The sequence below is a fragment of the Lasioglossum baleicum genome, chromosome 15 (genome assembly GCF_051020765.1).
Source record: "Lasioglossum baleicum chromosome 15, iyLasBale1, whole genome shotgun sequence".
Lineage (NCBI taxonomy): Eukaryota > Metazoa > Arthropoda > Insecta > Hymenoptera > Halictidae > Lasioglossum > Lasioglossum baleicum.
Window position 1 is genome coordinate 4481133 of NC_134943.1, and position 24239 is coordinate 4505371.

Sequence of the window (24239 nt, forward strand, 5' to 3'; positions counted from 1 at the left end):
GTAATCCCTTTTCCCTTTTACGGGCAGGTTCGTCTAACGGCGAACGAAGACGCCGTTTAAGCCGGCAAAACCCCATATCACACAATGGTTTTATGCAGGGAAATTAGCTTTCTTAACGATTCCGTGTTTAACAAAGCTGCCGAGATGTGTGCACGCTGCCGCGTGTTAGTCGCCGCGAAATCCACCGAACGAAATAATTACGTTGAAACATTGCGGGCCAGGCTGCGAACGACCCTATAGAGCCGAGCAATTCGCGGCGAGAGAACGCTCTCTCCGAGAAATAATAAAGAGCAATGTCGGTCGCAGGTTGACGTATTCCCCTCGCTCGCATTACCGCCAAACAAAATCTCAAGTGGGGGAGAAAGAAAAACGACGAAACAACGCGACGGCGCACGAAAAAATAATTTAAAAAAATACTAGAGGGCTGCGAAAGTCCTGGTCGAAAGGCTCTCGTGCGTTCGTTCCCGTCCCAAAGTGTACCGCGCGCCCTCGCCATCAATTACAAAACCCCGCGCACTTCAAGCCACGTGCTTTACAGATGCGCACCTGTTAATAGAAAAAAAAGGTTACTGTTTCCGATCTTTTGTCCCGAAGTATTCTGCCTGGTTTTTCATCGTCAGTGGCATGGCACTCAGCCGAATGGCTTTGTGCGAAGTTATTGTATATGTATGTATAATCAAAAAAGAAAAAATAGTGAAAGCAACTAATACAAATTCTACCTTTGGCAAACTTTTGAGATCAAGCGTTCTATTAGGTGTGCAAATAAGTTCTTTCCCCTTTTTTTCCAAATTCAATATTTTATTACATGATATGCACAGTGTTGGGCAATAAATGAATTTATTTAAATAAATAATGATTTAAATAAAAATTTAAATAACAAGTTATTTGTTATTTGGATATTCAAATAAAAAGCAAAAATAATTATTTATTATTTGAGCAAGTCTAAATGAATTATTTCAAATAATAAAGTTAATTGTTATTTACAAATACAATTTCAATTATTATTTGTATTGACAAAAAAACGCGCACGTGTTCATTGTATATACAAAATACAAGAAATAAGGGAAGACCAAAAACTATTTATTTGATTTCCACCTCGATCCAAATAATAAATAATCTTTTATTTGCAAATAAGAAATAATAAATAGATCACTTTTGGAATTATTTCAATTACTTTTATGTAAATAAAAAGTTTAGTTATTATTTGCAATTAAAATCACACGTTTATTTATTATTTTATTATTTAAAAGAAAATTATTCTAACAGTGATATGAAATAAATGAAGCGCAATAAAATCTTGTCTGGTGTGTGTGTGTGTATGTGTGACTCCCAAACTTTCTGCCAATTCTTCTTGCGTCTGGGTCGGATTTTCGTTGAGCAATTCCTCTAACTCGCCGTGATCGAACTTTCTCGGTGCACCTGAACGATCGTCGTCTTCCAAATTAAAATTTCCGGCTTTAAATCTTTGATACCACTATTTGCACGTTCTGTAAGATACAGCATTCCCACCTAGTGCCGCACAAACCATATCAGTACCTTTAGCAGCTGATTTCCTAAGCTGGAATGCAAAGAGTAAACAGTGACGCAAATGATGCTTCTCGCGCGCCATATTGCTTGAAACTGTTGCATAGCACTGGAAACTCTTAGAACGCACGATTCTTCTTAAAACTATTAGAATAACGCTTTTTCAGTTGGCACCAAAATCGGGAAGTAATTCGAATTCAGTCAGAAGTTATGACCATAGAAATAAAATATATAAAAAAAAACTTTCTAAAAACCACGCTTATATTAAAATGCACTAGAAAGGAGAAAATAATTTTTTTCCTGATTCTCCATAAAATACCGAATTCAGTTAAATGATTAATAATATTTTTCCCCAAAATTTTAAACAATTAGTTCCAAATTTTTCTTCTGTTATACAATTAGTGTCGGAATAGATAGAAAAATAAATTTAAATAATATCATGACATTAGTGACTATAAAAATAAAAGCGTTAAAATAAGTGTTAATTTTATAACAGAAGAAATTTTGAACTAATTGTGAACTAATTGTGAAGCAAGTGTGTATACAAAATTTCAGCAAGGTTGGACTATGGAAAGAGGTTCAAAATTCCATTAAAAGATTTGACGCATACAACAATACGGCAAGTTAATGTAAGCGTGGTAAAAAGAAAAGGAGAAGGAACTTATTTGCACACCTAATATACATATTATCACCGTGTATCGTATATCTTAAGCAATCATACATTCACTGTTATCTCCAATTATTTGGTATAATTTATGAGGCAGCTCGAGCATGATAAGTGACTAGCTTGATAAAGGAATTATTACAATTCTTTACCTGATACCGAAAATATTTATAGCTCCAGCACGTGGATACTTACAAATGTTTAACTGCAGAAATGCAGATAAAAAGCTTGTTATCAAACCTTGGATATTAGTTTAGACAGATTTATTATTGTTTAGATTGTCTGCTCGTATAAACTTCCTTCACATTTATAACTTTATTAACGAAAATGCTTGCACATCGAAACAGGAAACTTTCTTTGTGTGTTATGATTAGTCTGCAGATCTTTATTGTATATTTATAGCATATGCCTAAAATACGTACATAATATCACAGTACAAGGTATTAAAAAATTAATTAGGTACAGTTCATAACCACTGTTAATAATTTACTAGGTCCAAGAAATTCTTTAGCTCGCATACTCTCGTCAAATTTGATATACAGTAACGTTCTATGTATCATGATTATAATATCTGACATTTAATTGATAATTAGCAAACACAGTTTCAATGCTCTCGATGTCAAGAGGTAGCAGGAGAGAGAGTGTGTGAGTGTGAGAGAGATAGGACAAGTCAGAGTTACCAGCCAATGAGACGATACCAGAATCGCGTCTGTGGCTGTGCATGATCGTGTTGCCAGTACTAAACAGTACGATTGTACAGTGGGGAATACTGTTGAACTGTTTGGTAAGATAGGACTATACTGGGTGCACCACGCAAATAGGGTAACCCAGATACCTCCGGTATTTATGAATACATGAAACAAAACTTCATTATAGCCCAACTTTCCTTATTTATGCCCAGCTTTGATGATCCATATAATTTCCTAAAACTATTATAGCCACCAATGATAATTACATAGTCTCGCTGACGTAGACAATCCTGCATAGAGCAATTTATTCGAAGACTGTCAAATTCTATAATATTCATCAGAAAACTTTGTATGTATAACATTAATCGATAGACTGCGGATAATCTATGCAAAATAAAAATTCTCTTAATCAATTACAACAATCAGGAGTCTCATAGAACTTTCTTTTTCTCTGTAACACTTTTAGAATAATTTTCTCTACTACTTTAGATTCCACTTACTCATGTTCATTATAAATGTTTAAAATCCGCAGTCAAAAATATACGGAACTGCAAGTTTTTATGTGTATAGAAAATGTCGCAGAGAGACGATACTTTCGTCTCACAAAGCTCAATTCCAAGTTCAACCGAGACCGATCACACAAGTGACACAGTGTCGTAGAAAAACGTTAACAATCGAAACTCCCAAAGCATTTAAACACGAGATGAAATTCAGGAATTCCACGCGGTTATTGATTGACCTTGGACCCGCGTGGCCTTCCCCGCGATCTCCGAGCACGTTCCGGAGATTTTACGACACATCCGCAAATCCAGAAATAAGGCTGACCTGCCGACTGGCTATGTTCCAGAGTCCTTTATCACAGATCGTAATGCAGGTACAAACGACGACACTCGGGGAACATTCCGTGGCTGGGCTCTCTGTCGCGTCCGCTAACAATTCGTTGGGTAATCGGGCAGGACCTCTTTGATTTCCTCTAATATCTCGACGATACGTGTCTGATAAGCCTTGACGCTGCGGCACTGGCTGAGGACGAGTTCCGGCCGCCGGTCGCCATACAGCACGTGCTCGAGCTCGTCGATAGAGTCTATGAAGTACTTCTCCACAGCATCCTTGGTGAGCAACATGATTTGCAGATTCGTGGCGCAGTAGACCAATGACCTGCCCGTGTAATCTTTGCAGGATTGAACAAATTCCGCGCGGGACAAGCACTCTTCCATATTTAGTCCTTCGGAGGCCAGCTCTGCTGCCATGGTGTCGCAGTACAGATCAAGGAAAGATGTAAAATGAGCAGATCGACAAGCACGATCAGTGTTCAGGTATAGACAAAGAAGGAAGTCGAACGCTGGAGGGTTGTAGCGTATGAATTGATAGTCTATTATGTAGCAACCGGCGACCCTGCCAGAAGAAGAGTCCGTCCTGAACATGATATTATTTGCCCAAATGTCCCCGTGGCAAATTACGTTCCTGTGTTTGGAGGACGGGATCACCAGCTCGGGCATCTTCACGATCCACCTTGCAACTCGGTCCTTCAACTTTCTCCTTTCCTCATCGGTCAGACCCTGTACAAGATCAACCATTGCGACGGCACCTTTGGCACTAGAGCTGAGGTATTTCCGCGATTGGGGCATTTCGTTATCGAACGCCACTTCCACAAGCAGGTGTCTGTAAAGGTCGCTGATCGTTTGACCGGTGCCGCGCCTGAGCTTCTCATCGAGGATCAAGGACCTCGAGTGGAAAGTGGAGAGAGCTCTCACCATCCAGATGCACTGTTCCTCGTCGAACGTTAGGAACTTGTCGGGCATGATATAGCCAGACTCTTTCCCGTCCTCGAGGACGATAATCGTGTTATCCTTGCCGAGGTAATAATCGGGTATCCACTTGGGCCCGATCCCCTTGCCCATCCTCTGCATCAGATCGTCGTAGACGTCCATTTCCTTGTTGAAGGTGTTGGTCCGTACCAGGAAGGTGTACTGGGGGCTGACGCTCGGCGGCGGTGTTTTCGCGAAAAATTTCAGCTCGCGTGATTTGTCACCAACGCCGGTTTGCACGGTCACGGAGAGCGTGTAGTATGCGCCCAAGAAGCCATTTGTCTCGCTCAGGCTATCCAAACTCCAGCGCAAAACGCGAAAGTTATTCGAGCAGAGTTTCCGTTCGACGATCTTATTGATGTCGGGATCGGTGAGAGGCGGAGCCGGTTTGTCGACGATGCTGCAGGCTGTTGATGGTGGTTCGGTTAAACGGGAACAAGCTTGATCGGCGCTGATCGACGGCATGCTGAAGATCCCACAAATGCATTTGTCTGCACACGATGGGACATTGAATTTATATTACGCACAAACCGTAGTATGCGCGGCACGGCGTGCGCGTGCCATCTAAAACCGATCATAAATAAGCATTCCGATCTGTTTGAGGTGTCTAGACAGACGGGCGGGCGCGGGATGCTTTAAACGGATATGCTGCTGGATAGCGAGGACCGGGCAATTCGAAGTTAACGATTAAATAGAGCGTCGCTTCGACAAACATCCCGGTTGCTGGTAATTTATACATCCTCGTAAATCTGTCGGATATACTTTCGAGATGTGACGAGGAAGCCAGCCGCGTGATTTAGGGTGTTTCACGGAAAAACGAGACCGCGATAGCACGCATGCGTACGAAAAAATTTAATGGTGCGCGCGCGCCACTGAGCGAAAGCACACACACACGCGCTCGGGAAAGAGATCGACTTTAGAAAATGCGGGAACGCGAATGGTTCGAAGTTTTGCGGTCGAAACCACCACGCGCTGGCCAAACCGCGGATATTTGTTCGCAACTAGAAGCAATTGGTGCTCTTGACTCCAAATAAGACTCGAACCTATGGGATCATTTAAAAATGAATCCTTTTAAACATTCTCAATTTCTATTTATATAAAAAAAAAACAGATTCAATCCCTCGATATATGTACAAATTAAATGAAACACGTTTTATTTTGCATAAAGATCTATAGTCTAGTGATAAGAAACACTTAACAATTGAAGCAAATAATAATAAGTACGCTTCGAATTTGTTTATTTCGAGAAACAGACATTGAAAACAACATCGCCAGCAAGCAACCTGTACCAATTAATAATAAATGAAATGACAAGCAAAATTAAAGGAATGGGATGAAATTCCGAACGCAATTAATAACAAGCGTTTCAATCACAAGTTGCCATTAGGCTATTAATTAAGAGGAAGGGATGGCTGGTCAGGTGATTTTCAACGATCAAACTCGATATTCGTTCCTCTAAGAAAATCCAATTTACCGGTGATCGATCGGCAGAATTTCCACGGGGCGGAACGTGGCCACGTATAACTGTAAGTCAAGAAACGGGGAAGCGTAAAAGCGAAAGAGCGCGCAATGAACGCGTAATCCCTGGGAGAGGGAAGAAAAGCGTTAAAGTCCGCGGGGTGCTATAAAACAATTCCAAAGAAACTTCGAGGCCCCTCGTAGCTGGTGAAATTTATTTGCGCTCACCAGGAACGCATCTAACTTCCTGGCCAAGCAACGTATTAATGAGGTCACACTCTACATACCCCCTTCGGCTCCGTTACTTCTACGGTACCAAAGATAATTCGATGAACTGTGTTCCCGAGGTTAACGGGGCTGGCAAACTTGTTAATGTTACCAGACGTAAATAGACAGTTGAATTATCGCTGATAAACTTCTCGTTTCTATCATTTCTCCGAGAACTTCTTTTCAACTTTTTTGCTTGTTCTAATAAAAATGCATCCTGTAACGTCAGCTAACGTCGGCTCTCGAGCTCTATTAACACGTTCCTTGCAGAACTACAACCCCCGGAAATTGAACAAAATTATTAAGAACCAGAAAAATAAAATTTATTAATATTTCTTCAACTCTCTTCCTTCAGCTCCAATAAAATTTAATTTTCTCTGATCAATTCCAGTAAGAATGAATTTCTAAACCTGTTAACAAAAATTGTGAAACCCACATACGACCAACGTAGCAGTCAACTGTCATTTTCTACAAGGATGAATTTTTTAAAAATCGGAGAACACAGTGGTACTATTAAATAATATACAAAATATTATAATTGTGTTACAATAAATTATGGTATAATAAAAACGATATAATATAACAGTCATTGATTGCACATTATTGCGTAGCCTCGTAAGGTGGAAATTGCGAGAGAAATTTTCCGAGTACCATAAATTGTCATTTGCGCTAAATACAATTTTGTCTACGCTGAAATCCTAACAATCGTTTCGTAATAATGTTCAAGATGTCACAAGCAGGTGATTTAGATCATAGTTGCGAATTTCCTGGAAACTTCGTTGGACTGTCATTATGTAATGAATTTTCGAGTTGAGATGACTTTTTAATTGCTCGTTTTGTAACGTTGCTGCAAGGCCACCGCGACTGATAGTTACCCAGTCGAGCACTCCTTTTTTCCGCGCGACAGAGAACGGGCCGAAACAGAATTCTGATTAATTGACGTGGTTTTAATTAAACTTTTAATTAACGAGGCTGAAAGAAAGAAAAAGAACGAATGATTCCGAGACTAGGTGTTACCGTCCGTGACCGCGGACGATTAATTATCAACAATAGAGAAAAGTCCTGCGTAATAAGACGAAAGCCAGGTGGTGGGGTTGAATTTATGCTCATAAATTTGCACAAAATCTCCTGTGATTACCAACCGGTCTCTCATCTCGCAATCTTCTCTCGCCACTGTTCATTTTCAGTCTACAAATCCGGCGTTAGTGCGGGAAAATACGAAAGAGGAAATGGAAACAGGGAAAAAAACATTTCTGTTTCGCTAGAAGTAGGTGTTAATAAATTCTTAAGGGAGAGACGAAAATGTTGGTAACTGTGGACGCGTTGTAAAATGCTGCGAAAAAATCGTTGAAACAATACGTTTAGTAAGCAATGAGAAATTAATGTTTCAGTAAGTTCGAGTTGTGCGTAATAAATATAAAAATGGTGGTATGAATTTTTAATTGTTTACAAAATTGTCACGTTGGTTTCTTCAACATTTCAATACGATGCTGTTTTTATTTATTTTTTAGTATACCGAGATAAAAGCATTTATATTTTCGACAAATCAACTGCTTCAATGCTCTGCTAATATACTCCGCATGAAGGGTTCGCATAAAGACCGTAATCTGCGAGTGTAATCAAACGTGGCACGAATTTATCCTTCTCCGTGGGACATTAGTATACTCGTGACATACAAGTATATAAAGTTTTATGGCACCGGACTAAACACTGTGTTACCACTAGTGATGCGAATATCGCGTGTGTGCTTTCCACCCTCGCGCCGAAGAAGTATTCGACAAGTGGCGTCTGAAAACAGTGACTGAGGCAAAAGTTTTGCAGCGGTCTTTTTTGCGAAAATTCTCGTTGAATAGCTTCAATCTCGTCCTTGATTAATGATGGTGATAATGAGGCACGATAGGGCCACTTCAAGGAGATTATGTGGAGTGTAGGAGAATATCTCACACGTAGGAAAAAGGTCTTAATTATACTGTAAAATTGATATCCAAATGGAGACTTCAGAAATTCTACATTATTTTACAATCTCCCATTATAGTCTTCTATTATATTAGTCTGTGGATTTTTGGCCAAATTGGGTAGGTGTAAATTGAAAAAATAGAACGATTAAACAAGTTTTAATATATGGATTAATTATTTCCGAGTGTTTTTGTAGTCGTTAAGAAAAATAAATATTCTTTAAACTGCTAAGTTGCAAAGTTTATACTCTATAAACGAACCACTTAATTATATTCCTGGAAAATTGAAGCTGTTTCATAATAAACGAACTTAAACAATAGATGCGACGTTATTCTCTTTGATAACAACGATGGACTCCGGATTGCGAAGGGAAATTAACCAAAGTTCAACAATAGGGAAGCGACTTCAAAACTTCCCGTCTAATTATAACCATTTCTGCTGTTCATTTTGTTGCGATGTTAAAATTGAAAATTTCCAATATTTTCGCTAATTAATATGAACGTCGCTCGAAATGATTACCGACGTCCGCATTGATTATTCTCTTAATTTCCGTTTCTGTAGATTGCACACTACGCATTAACCCTCTGACATTTCTTTTCGCGTTGCAAGAGATACCTGAGCCAAGTCCAAATTTAGAGACAAGGACTGCGTCATTAGACCTGTCGGCTGAACAAGATTGTGCCCATATGAACGTCATGAGTGCAGATGCACGTTCCGACATAGCTAACTAAAATTGACTTCCACGCGACGCTTGGAAATCTCGTCAAGAGATCTCGGTGTTTCATTGTTCGGATTACACACTGGTAAATGTTTAATACACATTTGTATAAGTCAATTAAGAAAATTAATATTCGTCAAAAAACGTGACGGAAAAAATGGTGGGTTATTTATACAGGTGCACTTAATAATAGTAAATTCTTTAATGCACATCTGTATGTATATAGCTATCGGAAAACCCGAGGGGTGAATTAATATTTATTTTCTCAAATAACCGTCCTACAAAACAAAACGTTTTGTTAAGTTCTCGCACTACCGTATTTTACTTATTGTGTACACGTTGTAAACGCATAAAGTCTACAGTTTCATTACGCCGGGTTTTAATTCACGGGACCATAAACAATAGGAGGGTACCTTATAATTCCAGTTTCGATTAAAAGCAGCCCGAAGCGTTCCATTCATTCGCCTCTGGGAACCTTTTTCGCAAGTTTTCAAATTTTCCGTTAAGTCCTCTAATCTCGCGCGATTTCATTTTGCCGATGTAATTCCGGGTTTAGAACGATACCGGAGAGGAATTAAAAAATTGTCGACGGAATTACTTGCGAACACGGCGAACAATTTCGTCCGGTGTCTTCAAAGATACTCGTCGTCGACCGTGTTCCGTGGTGTTTCTGTTTCTGCCGCCATATCCTGAGCATGGTGGTGTGGTTGCTGCTGGCATTGCTGCTTCCGAATGCTGGGGGTGGGAACACGTACCTGTATACCTACCCAGCGTGCGCACGGTATACCATACACTTCCGCTGGTAAGTTGGCTTCCAGTTTCGTGCCGGAATATATCGGGAGATCGGCGAAACTCAAAGGTCTCGCAGAAAGTATCGATGCGAATCCTAGAAACTTCGTGCAATCCGGAGCACACGTACACGGAACGCGTGCGTCACACGTGACTCCATTGATTAATAGACTGCGGATTTCATGCATTTATAAACAAAACAGTAAGACCATTTAATCCCTTCTGCTGTAACATCGAGTTAGACTCATGATAGCTTAGTACAGTCTAGGAAATATTTAATAATTTCAGTGATAATACAGAAAAGGGTACACCTCACCGATTTTGATGAAACTCAAATATGTATGTTGTAGAATTCACAATTCTAACCAACTTTTTCCTGTACGTGTTACCACCACTCGCGTTCTTTGTTTTCCAGATATTTCTATATAAAAATAGTTTTCGTGCTCTTCCGTTTGGTTTCAATTAGGTCTGGGTTAGGTTTGGGTATATTTTCGTCGTTGTTCAGAATCGTGACTGTATAATTTCTACTTTTCTGTATAAATACCCTAATTTCTTTTAAACCAAAAATTACTGTTTCATGACCGGGCTGCCCGAATACCAATCCACCAATGACTATTACAGTAGAACCTCGTTGGTTGCAAAGAACGGGAGGAAGCAGGAGTTGGCCAATCACGCGATCAGTTATCCCACTTTCTCAATTTCCTACTCCGTATTTCCCCTGCGTAATAATTCCCGTCACCAGTTCCAGAACTTCTAACAACTCGTGGTGGGAATCGCTAGTATGCCATGGATTCCGTGCAATAAACAAGATTCCAACGAACGATGTTCTTCTGTATTTAAAATCTTTTATTCCACTTTCTCATTCACCTGATTTTAAGTTTCTCTTTCCATCTTTTACTAATGAAAAAGAAATAGAAATAGATTCATTGCTCAATTCATTCTAACAATAAGATTTTTTGTGTGAAATCTTCGTCACGAGAACAATTCGATGTTGTAGGACAAGGGATTGGGAATTTTTATTTTGCATAGAGATCCGCAGTTACAACACATTGTCGTGTGAAGGGAAGAATGGTGGTAAGAAGTTAGCCACATTGAGGTGACATTGATCCACCTTCGGACGAATTCAAGAAACGTGCCGCAAGCATCGCCCAGCAGAATTCCGAGCGTCGAAGACTGAGCAAGGATCCGAACACGTGGTGGTCCTTTATGAATCGCCACGCCATCCTCAGAGAGGCTGCTCAGGCGAAAAGTTATTCCGTCCATGAGCCCCCTGATATTTACTCGATCCATCTCCGGTCGTCGGGTGAGGAAGATCGACCCGCGTCGCGCCGGTTTTCAACCCGAGCGCAGGGTTTCAACTGTAAGAAATTCCACGGAGGGGAAGAAAAAGTCGAACGATCGCATCGGCTGCTTTGCATACCAGCTAAATTAATTACTGCATGCAAACAACTCGCCAGCAGACCGAGCAATTTTTTAATCGAATTGATATATGACCCGGATGAAACCCGGCCGACTTCATTTCGCCGACTGTATGTGTTCCGCTACTTTTATCGCCTCGTTCCTTATCGCCGCGGAGGACGCGTCTATAAAATACCGTCGTTAAAACACCGCGATTGTTTATGCAAATGTTCGCACACTGTTTTAGGAAAGCGGGTTCCAAACGGAGGTTTGTTTGACCAATTGCGAGATTTCTCGACCTAAAAATAAACGAAAAATATTTATGCTCGTTATCGCGATCGTGCACGTCGTACACGATCGCCTGTTAATATTCGTCCCTGTTATAGACAATTATTTGTTCGAGTATAAATTATTAACGTTTCCCTGACCCGTTCTCGTTTTACATATCAATATTATTAATGAATTTCTGGTGTATTATCAGTCACTTATTTTTTACGAATATTTCCGAATGTGTGTATTATCGAGATTGTAGGCTGCTGTAGCTTCCGCAAACAATTCAAAGACAATAATCCATAACGTTTCACATGCTGCGTAGCGGAATCACTGTATTTGGGGTTATTAATCCATTTGTACATTCAGCTTCAGCAAACTCATATAGCTTCGTATACTAAACGTACATATTGCTCAAATTTTCAATAATTGTACCAAAAAGAGGCTTAGAAATCCTCTTTCACATTATTATCTCAAACAAAATTATTACTGACATTACCGTTCACAATTGAAATTGCTGTAAAAAAATCTATAAACATGGGTAATACATTTAAAAATTCTGAAATAATGTAAAGATAACAATAAAAGTCTCGTAAATTTTTTTGCACATCTTCCTGTACTGGATCAACACATGTACTCGTCAAGTTTAGATACATTAATGCATTCAAGTACAGATGTGCAGTAGGATTCACACACTGGATAAATTCTATTTGCCTGGCTCATTAACGCTACGGTCGTTTGAACAAAAGGCGCCTCATCGTTTGTTAGAGGGAACGAAGAGCGAGATGGCTCTAACAGATTTTGGCCTGTCGGTCGTCGCTGTCGCTGATTAGCTTGATACCACACCGGCGGTAGAACGCCTGCATTTTGCTCGACCGATTGAATTTCTTCTCAGGAACGTCAACTTGGATCCTGTTCGGTCGACCGTACCAGTGATTAGCAGTCATTGGGACCTTGTGACCTTTGTTCTCCTCCGAGATCTCTAGCCAATAAAGGCTTGCTTTCGTGCGATCGCATCGTGGCTTCCTGGGGTCGAAATCCTCCATACTGTGAAGACGTTTGTACGCCGATCCAGTGCTATCTTCTTTATTATTGTTAAAGTACGAGATCGAGTGTCGGGGCGCGAACGGCTCCAGCTAGAATCAATTTTGCAGGGAGCCTGTGCTGGGTATTAACACTAAACCTACCAAATGATCGGTTTCATATTTTTGATTTTACAACTATTAAAATTATACAGCTATTTCCATGAGAAATGTTTCAATACGTTTGTTTATTTCAGCATATACGGGTGGGTGTACAAAGTATTCGTACACCCTTTAAAAACTAATAATTTTTTTGTTGTACCAAACTACCTGATTTTTTATAATCAATTAGAAGCATTGGTTTACGAAATGATATGCAAAAAAGATTTTCCAAAAATTATAATTTACAAGGCTACATGCAAAAATAAGAAATACATTTTGTAAAACTTTTTTATTTGGGTCCTTAATGAAAATTTAAAATATATGTTTTGCAGATCACAGAATCGTACATCTTTCGATGCGTGTCGTTTTTTCTTGCGTCAACCGATTTCGATGAAATTTTCAGTATATGTATAACTGACATAGATCTACAAAACATATATTTTAAATTTTCGTTAAGGACCCAAATAAAAAAGTTTTAGAAATGCCTTTTTTATTTTTGTAATCGTCAATCGGATAATTGATTAATGATTACCTGCTGAAATTTCGAAATTAAATACGGAATCAAATCTATATGAATATTGAAAAAAATGTAAACTGAGTTTAGGCGTATTGTCATTTGGTCTATAATACAAACTCTGTTTACGTGCTTTTATGTTTTTTTTTCGATGATTTCTTTTTTTAATCCACGATTGACGATTAACTTCATCAATCGATTGAATCAATCGTCGATTTTTCAATGATTACCTTTTTTAATCGCAAACATTAATCAATCAATCTTGATTAAAATTTTAATCGATTAATGTCCAACTCTGGCTTAGTGTTAAACCTCTTTGTTTGGTTCGTTCATTGACTATTACTACTAGACTGAAGTTTTATGGAAAATAAACATTTTCCGCATTAATTGCAACACACAAGCACCAAATATGTACATTAGGGTGGTCCTTATTTTTTGACCAACGAATTTTTTTCACGATGCCCCCCAGAATGGTTCTCTTTGGTGAGAAAAAAATTTGTGCAAAATTTAAGATCGATCGGATAAAAGGATCACGTGGCGCATTTAAATTGAAAATTTTGAAAATTTTGAAATTCATCGTAACTATAAAGTATTATATATCGTTGGATTTGTAATTTTTTTCTAAATAAGAATATGGAAAAATTATATGACCTTAATTTTTAAAAAAATAACGATGACCTTGAAATTTCGAAAATTTGATTTTTAAAAAAAAATTTTTTTATGCCATTATATTTACCATATTTAACAATGCAACTTTTTCCTCTGACATTTTTTCGTAGAACCACAAATAACAGATATTTAAACATATCCATTTATTACCTATGACCCAATATAATTTATTACGTTACCTCCAGATGTACCCCGTGGACCTTAAGTCTACTTTTTTACAATTTTACCTATCTTGAAATTCATAAGCGCACACCCGGGAAACAGATGTAAACCCTCGTTAAAAATTTTATAACAACCCGTACTTAAACTCCCACTCCTATTCCTACTCCTATCCTTACAAGTTTTTCCACCAATTACTTTCAACTCCATCAACCAATCATCACGCTTTTTCAAACAAACGACATCCACACCGAAGTAAGATTTAGATGTATCAGAGAACCACCGATTAGATCTGTCTGAGCTAACGAACTGTAATCATCAGTATCGAGTAAGCGAACATACAACCTCAAGTGTTGTCTTTGATCAACTATCACCTCAACTTACAAAATCGGACTCGTGATCATCGTCGTTCAATCCAGATTTGGCAGACGCGAGACGTTACAGTAGTCATACAGGAAGACTACTCAATTTCTATATAAATTGAGAAGCCCAATGGAAAGTAGAAGTCGCGAAAAACTGTTCTTATTAGAACATGATGAAAATCAGATAATTGACGCTAAGTTGCCATCGAAACGACAAGTTTTAGGAGTGCTATTTTATAATTTGCGGAAAGTGAAATTGAACCTTCGGTCTAGTGCACACCTTGTTGTTAAAGAAGTGGAGGTGTTGTGGGAAAAGGCCAAAATTCCAGTTCAGTTAAACAGTCGCTGCGTCGAGAAATTGGAGTCATTATACCACAAGTGTCTTGAAGGTCTTACAAAAGAGTTGTAAACGACGATCCCAGATACAAGATCAACAGGAACAAGAGTTTCTTGATCAATTAGTGATCTTTTAGTAGCGGCGATTATTATAAAAAATTTGTCATTTTACCAACTAATGTGGCCGATCACATGCAAGAGGACATTTCAGGTTTTATATCAGACGAAAGCCGAAAATTTTTTAGTAGATTTAATATATTGACGGAATTTTTAAAAAAAGATCCAGTAGTTTGGCAAGATGAAGATTCTTACAAACTAGGTTTAGATATAGTTAAGGCTTTACCTGTGGTCAATGATTCGGCAGAAAGAGCCGTTAAGCTAATACAGGATTACATACAATCAAATTTTAGCTCGCAATGAGGAAGAAAAGCAGTTGGTACTGCAAATGGTAAAAGATTACCGCCAGCAATATCCTGACGCAACGAAAACAACAATAGCGAAAAACATGTAAATCGAACGTCGAGGGTCCGCAGCACAGGCGAACCACACAGCTACCTCCCTCTCAGGGAAACCCAGAGGGGTAGCGTCATAAAATACGCTGGCAGCGCGGGTCCTTACAGCCACTTCGGGTCTGAGGACCCGTTCTTCCAGTGACTTGTCAAGTTTGGATTCTCTCTCTAGATTTTGTATTGTTTGTCTGTTCATTTAATAAAATGCATTCTTGGCGAGCGGCTTCACCATTGATCGGCGTATTATTTGGTGACCCGCTCTGTCCTTGCCATCTTAAAAGCGGATAGTCTTACATTAGAATATAAGAAATAGTTCCTTATCACTATTCTGTAGAATATATTCAAAATATTCATTCACATGTATAGTACAATAGTACAATACAAAATGACATATCTCTGTTATTTGTGGTTATACGAAAAAATGTCAGAGGAAAAAGTTGCACTGTTCAATATGGTAAATATAATGGCACAAAAAAAATTTTTTTTAAAAATGAAATTTTCGAAATTTCAAGGTCATCGTTATTTTTTTTTTAATTAAGGTCATATAATTTTTCCATATTCTTATTTTAAAAAAATTACAAATCCAACGATATATAATACTTTATAGTTACGATGAATTTCAAAATTTTCAAAATTTTCAATTTAAATGCGCCACGTGATCCTTTTTTTCGATCGATTTCAAACTTTGCCCAAATTTTTTTCTCACCAAAGAGAACCATTCTGGGGGGCGTCGTGCTTTGTATCTCGATAAAAATTTTTCGCCAAGTATAGCTTAGGTCCACCCTAATGTACATGAGTACATTGATTTCCTCCCGTGCCCTTTAGATTCCTTCGAATCGGAATTAGTGTTTCAATAGGTATCTACAAACGGAATTTTCGACTCGAATTTATTAAAATAACGCGGGATAGAATCGCGAAACTAGAAAGAACATGTTTGAAATCATACATTCCCGATTCCTCCAACAACAGAGAATTGTTCTGCGGTTCCCGCGGAAGCGAACTTCCAGAGCGTTCAACGAACGTGCACTAGGCATTAATTATTAACGCCTCGGATTCGCCTGAAAGTTTCACTTACCACGGGATATTTCTTAGCAGCCTTCAGAGTGTGCTCCATGCCCGCTCTCATTCGAACCCAGGGGGTGATATACTCTGTTCGGAACATTTTATTATTTCACTGATTACTACAATTACAAGAAATTCACGGGAAATTTCCGGGTGTGAAGTTCCAAAATAGTCAGATTCGAATGGTGTCGAGTGAAATGAAGTTTGCGTGTTTTGGTATCATGGGTACAGTTTCTGCAAAAAAAAGTGCAACGATGTCTTCGAAACGCTACGATCCGTAGTTCATTCATTACATATATTTAATACAGAATGTCCCTCTTATTATTAATTTCCGAATGGATATTTTGTTGTTGCTAGCCTGATTCCAGTTTTCCGAACAGTGTAAGGTACTCATTTTCTAAATTGCGTGATGGAAGCTATATTTTCTAGAATCTGCACCATTTAATAAAACGAAGGAAAGATACGGAAGAGAAGTATGGTGTAATAATAAAATTCTCCGATGCTCTTATATGTATATCTGTCCCCATACAAAAACTTCGACGGCGGAACGGGACACAAATTGAATGGTGAAGAAGACGAATAAATTTCTCTTACATATTTACCTAGCGCAAATTATCAAATAGAATGTGGTAAAGACTTCCCGCATTCTAAAAATAAACATTTAATCAATTATCTTAACAACAGTAATGCTCTTTTAATAAACACTAAAATTAATATTTTTAAGGGATGCGTGAACATTGCAGATGAGAATGTGGCCCCTACGCGATCAATAATATTGTCAATATTCGCGTCAATATTGACGCTCTATATTAAAGCGCGCATCAATATGTTTCAATATAAACGCATCAATATTCTCACGAATACTCATTCTGGCAAAAATATTCGTACTGCATGATCGGTGCTGTTTCAGTGGTGTTTCTGTTGTGAATTTCGAAATGTTTTCCAGTTCGGATGTGGGTTTTCTCGCATTGACTCTTTCACTATGCGAACAAAGAAAATCAAAGAGAAAGAGAAATAGACGCTGGTCCAAAGAGTGGTACAAGCTGAGAAGCCGCTTTACACACGAACATTTGCTGAATCTTTTGCGTTCTACAGAACCGGATAACTACAAAAATTTTCTTCGAATGGACGAAGAAGGCTTTCAAACTTTATTAGAGCTAGTTAGGCCCAACATCCATAAAAGAGACACTGTTATGCGCGAAGCTATCCCTGCAAACTAAAAACTTTCTATAACATTGATACCTAGCGTCTGGAATGGATTTGGAAGACATGAAATTCATGTGTGCAATCGCCCCTAAGACATTGGGAAACATCATTATAGAAACCTGTGAAGCAATAACACAAGCACTGATTGTGAGATGAAGTTTCCCGGTACGGAATTTGCGAAATTTGGTGTCCGTCAACGTCCTTAATTACGTAACGGTCATTTCGGAGCATCTTGGACACCACATACGGATCTTTATACTAAGGCGTCAGTTTCGTGCATACACCGGGCCTATTATCAAAATTTCGAACTATAATTCAATTCCACAGTGTAATTGTAGGAATATCTTTCGATACAAAATTTTCTTTAGCAAAACTTACAGGGCTACCCGAGTCTAATAACGCTATCATAGAAAATTTGTTTGTTTCACCCAATTGTAGATTCACGGAGCGGAGAAATTGTCGTCGTCCTCGCGTTGCGCCGTCACGTGCTCACAAGCAACTGATATTGAAGGAAATATTGACAATAAACCTCCTAGACGTTCAGACGGTTCTTCAGAAAATATAATTTTCTATCAATATCCGTCAATATTGATAGGACGCTTCAATACGCTCCTAGGCGATCAATATTTGTATCAATATGGTCCTCCGTTAATATTGACACGAATATTGACAATATTATTGATCGTGTAGAGGCCACTTAAGATTATAGATTCTTGAATAAAACTGCAAAGTAGAATAAGACCAGAATTATTGCTAAATTTTTAACGGAAATAAAAATATTCCATTTTTTTCCAGTGGTTTGTTCAATGCAATTGTATTTTTATTGTGAGTTGCAACGTGGGAATAAGAACAACAAAAAATAGTGTGCTCCGAAGAGTCTCAGAAGAGGATTTGCGATCACTCCATCCGATCATATGGGGTTTCGTGTCTCACGACAGACATTGTCATCTTATGGACTTTTCTATCTAGGCCTCGGGGGCACTAAGAGCCTATGTACCATTTCGGTGTCGGGCTCAATGTTACCGATAGTTCGCGTATTTAGGTGTATTAGCAAGAACTGAAAATGATGTATTACAAAAATACGAGAAATAACAAAATTCATTTTGGCTTAATACTCATGTCATTAAAAAAAAATATATTGCAATAGTTTTATATACTTTAAACCAATGCTCTGTGCACAATATTAGATCCGGCCGATTCGTAGTGTAGGTGACAACGAAAATGGTAACGGGTTCTAAAGCTCACCCGAACGTAAGGGAGAAAAATACATTGGATATTGGGTGATTGGTGTACTCCTATACCTCGTACGTAGCACGTGTTCTTATATCGGTCTTTAACAACTGCCACATCGCGCCATCTCACGAAATACGCAATAAGTTCTCCTGAGTAAATCATTAGTTCAACGATTTTATGCGATGCGGCGCTACTTGTATAATTCCTCCTAATTTTCCCCGCAGAAACTTATAATTGAAGATAAATTAATTATTCACAATGCTGTACATGGTAATTATACGCACAAGTGACTGGTAAGTTACGGCATTATTTTCTCTGTCTGCTCCAGCCGCTGATTAGCTACTGAATCAAGGGATTTATTCGAAATGTACATTGTTCGATTGGCGTGTTGTTTGCGCGTTGCTTTTTCTTATTTTTTTATTTCAAGAACCATAAGTTTAAACATACTTGTCGTCTCTTAATTTTCATTCACATATAGTAATTGTAAATTAAACGGAAATATAATTTTTCTACTAAAGATCATGTAACACATTAGACTTGCTTTATTCATTACAGTATTTCGAGTGTAAAATTTCATCAATATAAAAGTTTACCTCAATGCTTCATTTAATTCTCTCAAAACCACAAAACAAAAATATTTCGGAAATTCACGAAGATTAATTATGGATAGCTCATTTTAATTCCCTGGCAGGCTTATTATTAACGGTTCTCCTATTGTTGAACTTTTGCGAAGTTTTCTCCTTCGTAATGTCGGATGTGGGGGTTATTGAACAGATGAAAAACGCAACCGTCCATTGTTTCACGTCATTTATTATACTCAGAATGTTCGGTTCCCTGTGAATGCAATTAGCAGTAATTTCTGGTGCTATATATGATTTTTAAACAAACATATTATTCATTACAATTTTACTGTATGCATAGACTTACTAGGTTTAATTAAGAAAACGTTCTTTCTATGTTATATCAACAATTCGAAATGATATTTCAGTTTGTTTAAATCGATAAACATTTAATGTTTTAGTGAAGACATTGCACCATAGTACAAAATTCAATTTATGTCTAAACTATCAAATATGGAAGTAAAAATGATTCTAAAAATTTTAACAGTATTAAAATGACAATTATGTTGTATATTAAAACAATTTTTTTTAAATCTCTTTTTGTTCTCACGCTGTAATATTTAACAACAATGCTATCGTAATCTCACGGTTCAGCAAGGATCGTGTCACGTGCATTCAACTCCGTTACTGCGAAAAGGTAGAAGCACTCTCAAGAGGAAACTTGTGTTTTCTATTTGTTCTCATGTCTAAGTAAAATATCGTTTGCTATGGCGTTCGCGAACAACGTATTGCCCATGTTACATCACATAAAAGGCCCAAGGGAGAACGTACGCCCTCAAATTGATCAAACTTTCATGAATTGTTTGTAAAACTACCTAACAAATGCCTCGGCAAAAATCAAAAACAGAAATACAATGAAACAAGAAATAAGTATCCAAAGCAGAAACACAAATATAGTCAATTATATTTCGGATAGAAAAGTATACGTTCAACCGGTCGATCAATGTTCTTATCTGCAAGGTTTACAAATTACAACAGAAGCCTCGATTAACCGTATCGGCATTTGCGTAATTTTCATTTACATCGAGTGGCGCTTCGTCGAGTTCGTTACGACATGCATCGCGTCCGGAGGAGTCTAATCAAACTGAATCGAACACGACATGCAGTTAATCGTCTAATCAAATTAGTAGGAACTGGACGTCGAGGGTTCCAAACCTTGCCACGAATCACGTTTTACGTTTTATTGGGGAAACTTCATTTACCTGTTCCAACAACAGTTTACGTTTTACTCTGTCCTACTAAATGCGTCGCAAAAAGAAAGAAACTTTAATAAAACAGAACGATTCATTAACGAGGCTGCATCTCTAATTTATAAAACCAAACGGACTGTGACAAATTAAAACTTCTATATAAAATTAATTCTTCTAAACAGATTTATTATTTAACAGCTTCCCTGAACTCGTTCACAGTTTTATCTCTTCGATCTCGATTGTATAATATCTTTTGACTTATCCAAGTTCTAATTTTATTAACACTCATACGCTCTTTGGTTCAGAATTATATATTTCTAAACACCGTGATTTTTTAAATACTTCGCTGTCCGAGTCGTAATCTGAACAGCACAATATTCATAAGTTCCACGATTAAATCACGAAAATATTTCCTAAAGGAGGTACACTGTAATAAAACATTTGCCAACGAAAGTGAGTAGAGGAACAATCGTGGACAGCGAAGACATTAACACAGAAAAATCGTCAAGTGCCCTATAGTCTCGGACCCTATAGTCCCCAAGTATGGTAAACAATCGCAGGACCCTGGCGCGCGTAGTCGCAGTAATCTCGCTATCCTCGGATGGTGGAAAAGTGTGCAGCCCGTCGATGAAAGCAGAGGCTCTGCGTGGTGTGGACTGTGCAATTCCGTCCGAAAGGCTGGCGTTCTAATCTCGAGCGAGGGATCTCGCGTCGTAACGAATCGGGAAGAAGCGTTTGGCGAACTCGGACGTATTTCTATGTCGGCGAAGAAATCGCGAGCAGGTCGGATATGGTATCGGTGATCCTGTAACTCTTCCCCCGTTTGAACGAGCGACACGGGAACGGCCGTGGAGCGACGGTCCGGAGCGACAGCCCTGGAGAGAAAAAGGGAGATCGTGGCGGGAAGACAGAGAGGAAAATCGCGTCGAAGAAGGTGGACGAGGAAGAAGCCGAAGAAGAAGCAGAAGAGGAGAGAGAGAAGAAGAATCGAAGGGAAGGAGTTGGATCCATAGATCGAATGCAGAGAACCTAGAGGAGGAGGAGGAGGCAGCTGGCAAGAAAAAGGGAGATCGTGGCAGGAAGACAGAGAGGAAAATTGCGTTGAAGGAGATGGGCGAAAGATGAAGAGGAAGACGCAGAAGAGGAGAAAGAATGGAAGGAAGGGTGGTGGATCGATAGATCGAATGCAGAGAGAACCTGGAGAAGGAGGAGGCCAGAAGCTGAAGAAGGTGGGAGAGAAGCAAAGTTCGGAGGAAGGGGGTTACGGGAAGTGGGAGGTGGAGGTGGAGAAGGTTAAGGCAATGGGGAGTACAGGGGGCATGTCATACGACACACAGGGCAGAGTTTAATCAGGTTCGACTAGTTAGTTGGCAGGTGCGAGCGTCGTGCTTGCAAGAAGGAGAACCGAGCGGCGGCCTCCAAGAAGCAGCGTGGCTCCTGCTTTGCTCCTTGCTACTGCTGCTTTGCTCCTAAGCAAGAAACACAGCTCCAGAGCCACCGGACGGACGCACAATGCCACGGGCAAGAGGTCAACTTCGTCCCTTGCTCTCTCCTCCTCTCCTCTACTCTCCTCTTCTACCCTTTCCTCTTTCTATCCACCGACTCTTTATCTCCCGATTCAGAGTTTCTCGTACACACATCGACATTCTATGCCGTGTTCTCACAATCGTTAAGTGGTTATAATTTTAACCGCTGTCTTCGCGGGCTATTTCTTTTAGTAAGATTACCGGGAACACCGAGGATCTTCCCGATCCGGGAACGATACCGCGATCTACATACATGGAGAAACGATCAGGAGACATTGTTGCACACCCTTCGAGAACCTGCAATTAGAACGCCGGCTGAACCAAATTAGACCACTTCGTGAAAAAGACGTTTTTGCGTAGGACGACGAAGTGACTCCGAATGCCTTTAGTGGGTGTCACGCATTTTTCTATTTCTTACTAATGAGAATTTATCTCTAAATATATAAAAAATATATTTTTTAACCACACCGATTTTATCAGCGATGAATAATATAGTTAACAGTGCTGCTAACTGTACATTTATAATTATTAGACTGCGGATCTGTATGCATTTATAGCAAAATTGAGTAGATGAAATTCAAAATTGTTGGAAAATTGAAAAAATTGAAACCATCAATATATGATTTCTCCTCTATTAAAATCGTTAAGGGAAGAAATAACATTGAATTTGGTGTCTATTTCTCACAATCGAGACAGACAATTTTTATTTTGCATAAAGATCCGCAGTCTAGTAATTATCAAACAATTAATGCATTTCTTTTATTATTAACAACAAGTGAACTGTTTTGGTCGGAACATCTTCTATATAAACGAGACTATAATCAAAGGGAATAAGATTGCAACAAGCTTGAAAAACATGTTTTTTTTAAATATTCATGAATGTTTTAAATGTGGCAGTTATACAGTGAATTACTATGCAAGAAGGGGCGGTTTCATTTTGTTTTTGTATAATGACATCATTGAATCGCAACGACATAATCATGCTTCCTTATCACCTGCGTTAATTATACGTTCCTTTTCAGCAGGCTGCATTTCTTCATACTTTTATTGATCTTTAAATACACATATAACCGGTCCTGTGAATCGGTAAACTCTTTTCTCTGTGTAATTTGCATACAGAATTTCCGGTGAAAGCAGGACATTAATCTGCAGTAAAAGTGACAATTTTCAATGCGGATGCTTCCACTAATTGCCCGTATTTACCATTCTGATTATCGATGTGTCGTAGACAGTTTTAGTCGTATACACATTTCGTAAATGGTGGTTTCAGAAAACTCGGTTAACGTACAAAAACTACATAATACAGTTGTAAAAAAAGTAATTATACCTTTTACACGATTAGATTAGAATAAATATTTAATATATAAACTATAAACCTTAACAAATAGTCAATTGAATTCAGATAACTCATTTAGTATTTATGTCTTGATTTCTCAGGTTACAATAAATTATATTCAACTGTTGTAAAAATATGAATTCCTCCGACCGTTGTAAACCACTGTGTTTGAAAGCACAGTTATATAACACAGGATGTATTTCAGACTGTTGTAAAGGAATTTACGATTCGATTGGGACATATTATCTCGAGCGAAAGGAAACGCTTCGAAAACCTGTTACACTAAATTCCGATACTATCATTTTTCACGCATTATCGGGTAAATGGGATTGCTGAGTTGCATTTAACGTTATCGATTCTCGAAAGTTTGATATTTTCTTATGTAAATTCTGTTCAGTGGAAAATAATCTTCCAGTATTACCGATCACCATTAATCCATCGCTTGTTTAATGGACGGATGATAGAAATTAATTTGTTAACTTCTTAAAAATTGGAGTCGTTTAATCAAATTTTTTAAAAAGTCTAAAACTTTTCTGCGACCTAAAACATATTTTTAAGAACAAAAGAAATAGAAATGTGATTAGTACGATCAATAAAATAAAGAGTGTTCAAGTATTAACAAGGATCGCCGTGACTAAGCTTCGAGCGAAGCTTCGAATGCTTGGGAGCAAAACAAAACTTCGTCCGCATTTAGGATACATTACCATACGCAAATTCTGGCAAAGCCGCAAGAATCACCCGGAAATTTACAAACGAATCAGTCAGTCAGACGGCACGTGACCGGTTAAGGGT

At 38.5% G+C, this 24239-nt stretch overlaps 2 protein-coding genes across 2 annotated transcripts; both read right to left on the minus strand.

The window, feature by feature from the left end:
- Nucleotides 1-2557: 2557 nt before the first annotated feature.
- On the minus strand, nucleotides 2558-5198 carry LOC143216316 (uncharacterized). Its single transcript, XM_076439236.1, has one exon. It carries the CDS (start codon nucleotides 5148-5150, stop codon nucleotides 3807-3809), a length of 1344 nt encoding a protein of 447 aa, XP_076295351.1. The 5' UTR covers nucleotides 5151-5198; the 3' UTR covers nucleotides 2558-3806.
- Nucleotides 5199-12332: 7134 nt separating this feature from the next.
- Nucleotides 12333-16436, minus strand: LOC143216545 (uncharacterized). The gene is made up of 2 exons (XM_076439696.1): nucleotides 16350-16436; nucleotides 12333-12677 (listed from the first exon to the last, which is right to left on the minus strand). Exons 1-2 carry the CDS (start codon nucleotides 16434-16436, stop codon nucleotides 12333-12335), a joined length of 432 nt encoding a protein of 143 aa, XP_076295811.1.
- Between the last annotated feature and the right edge of the window lie 7803 nt (nucleotides 16437-24239).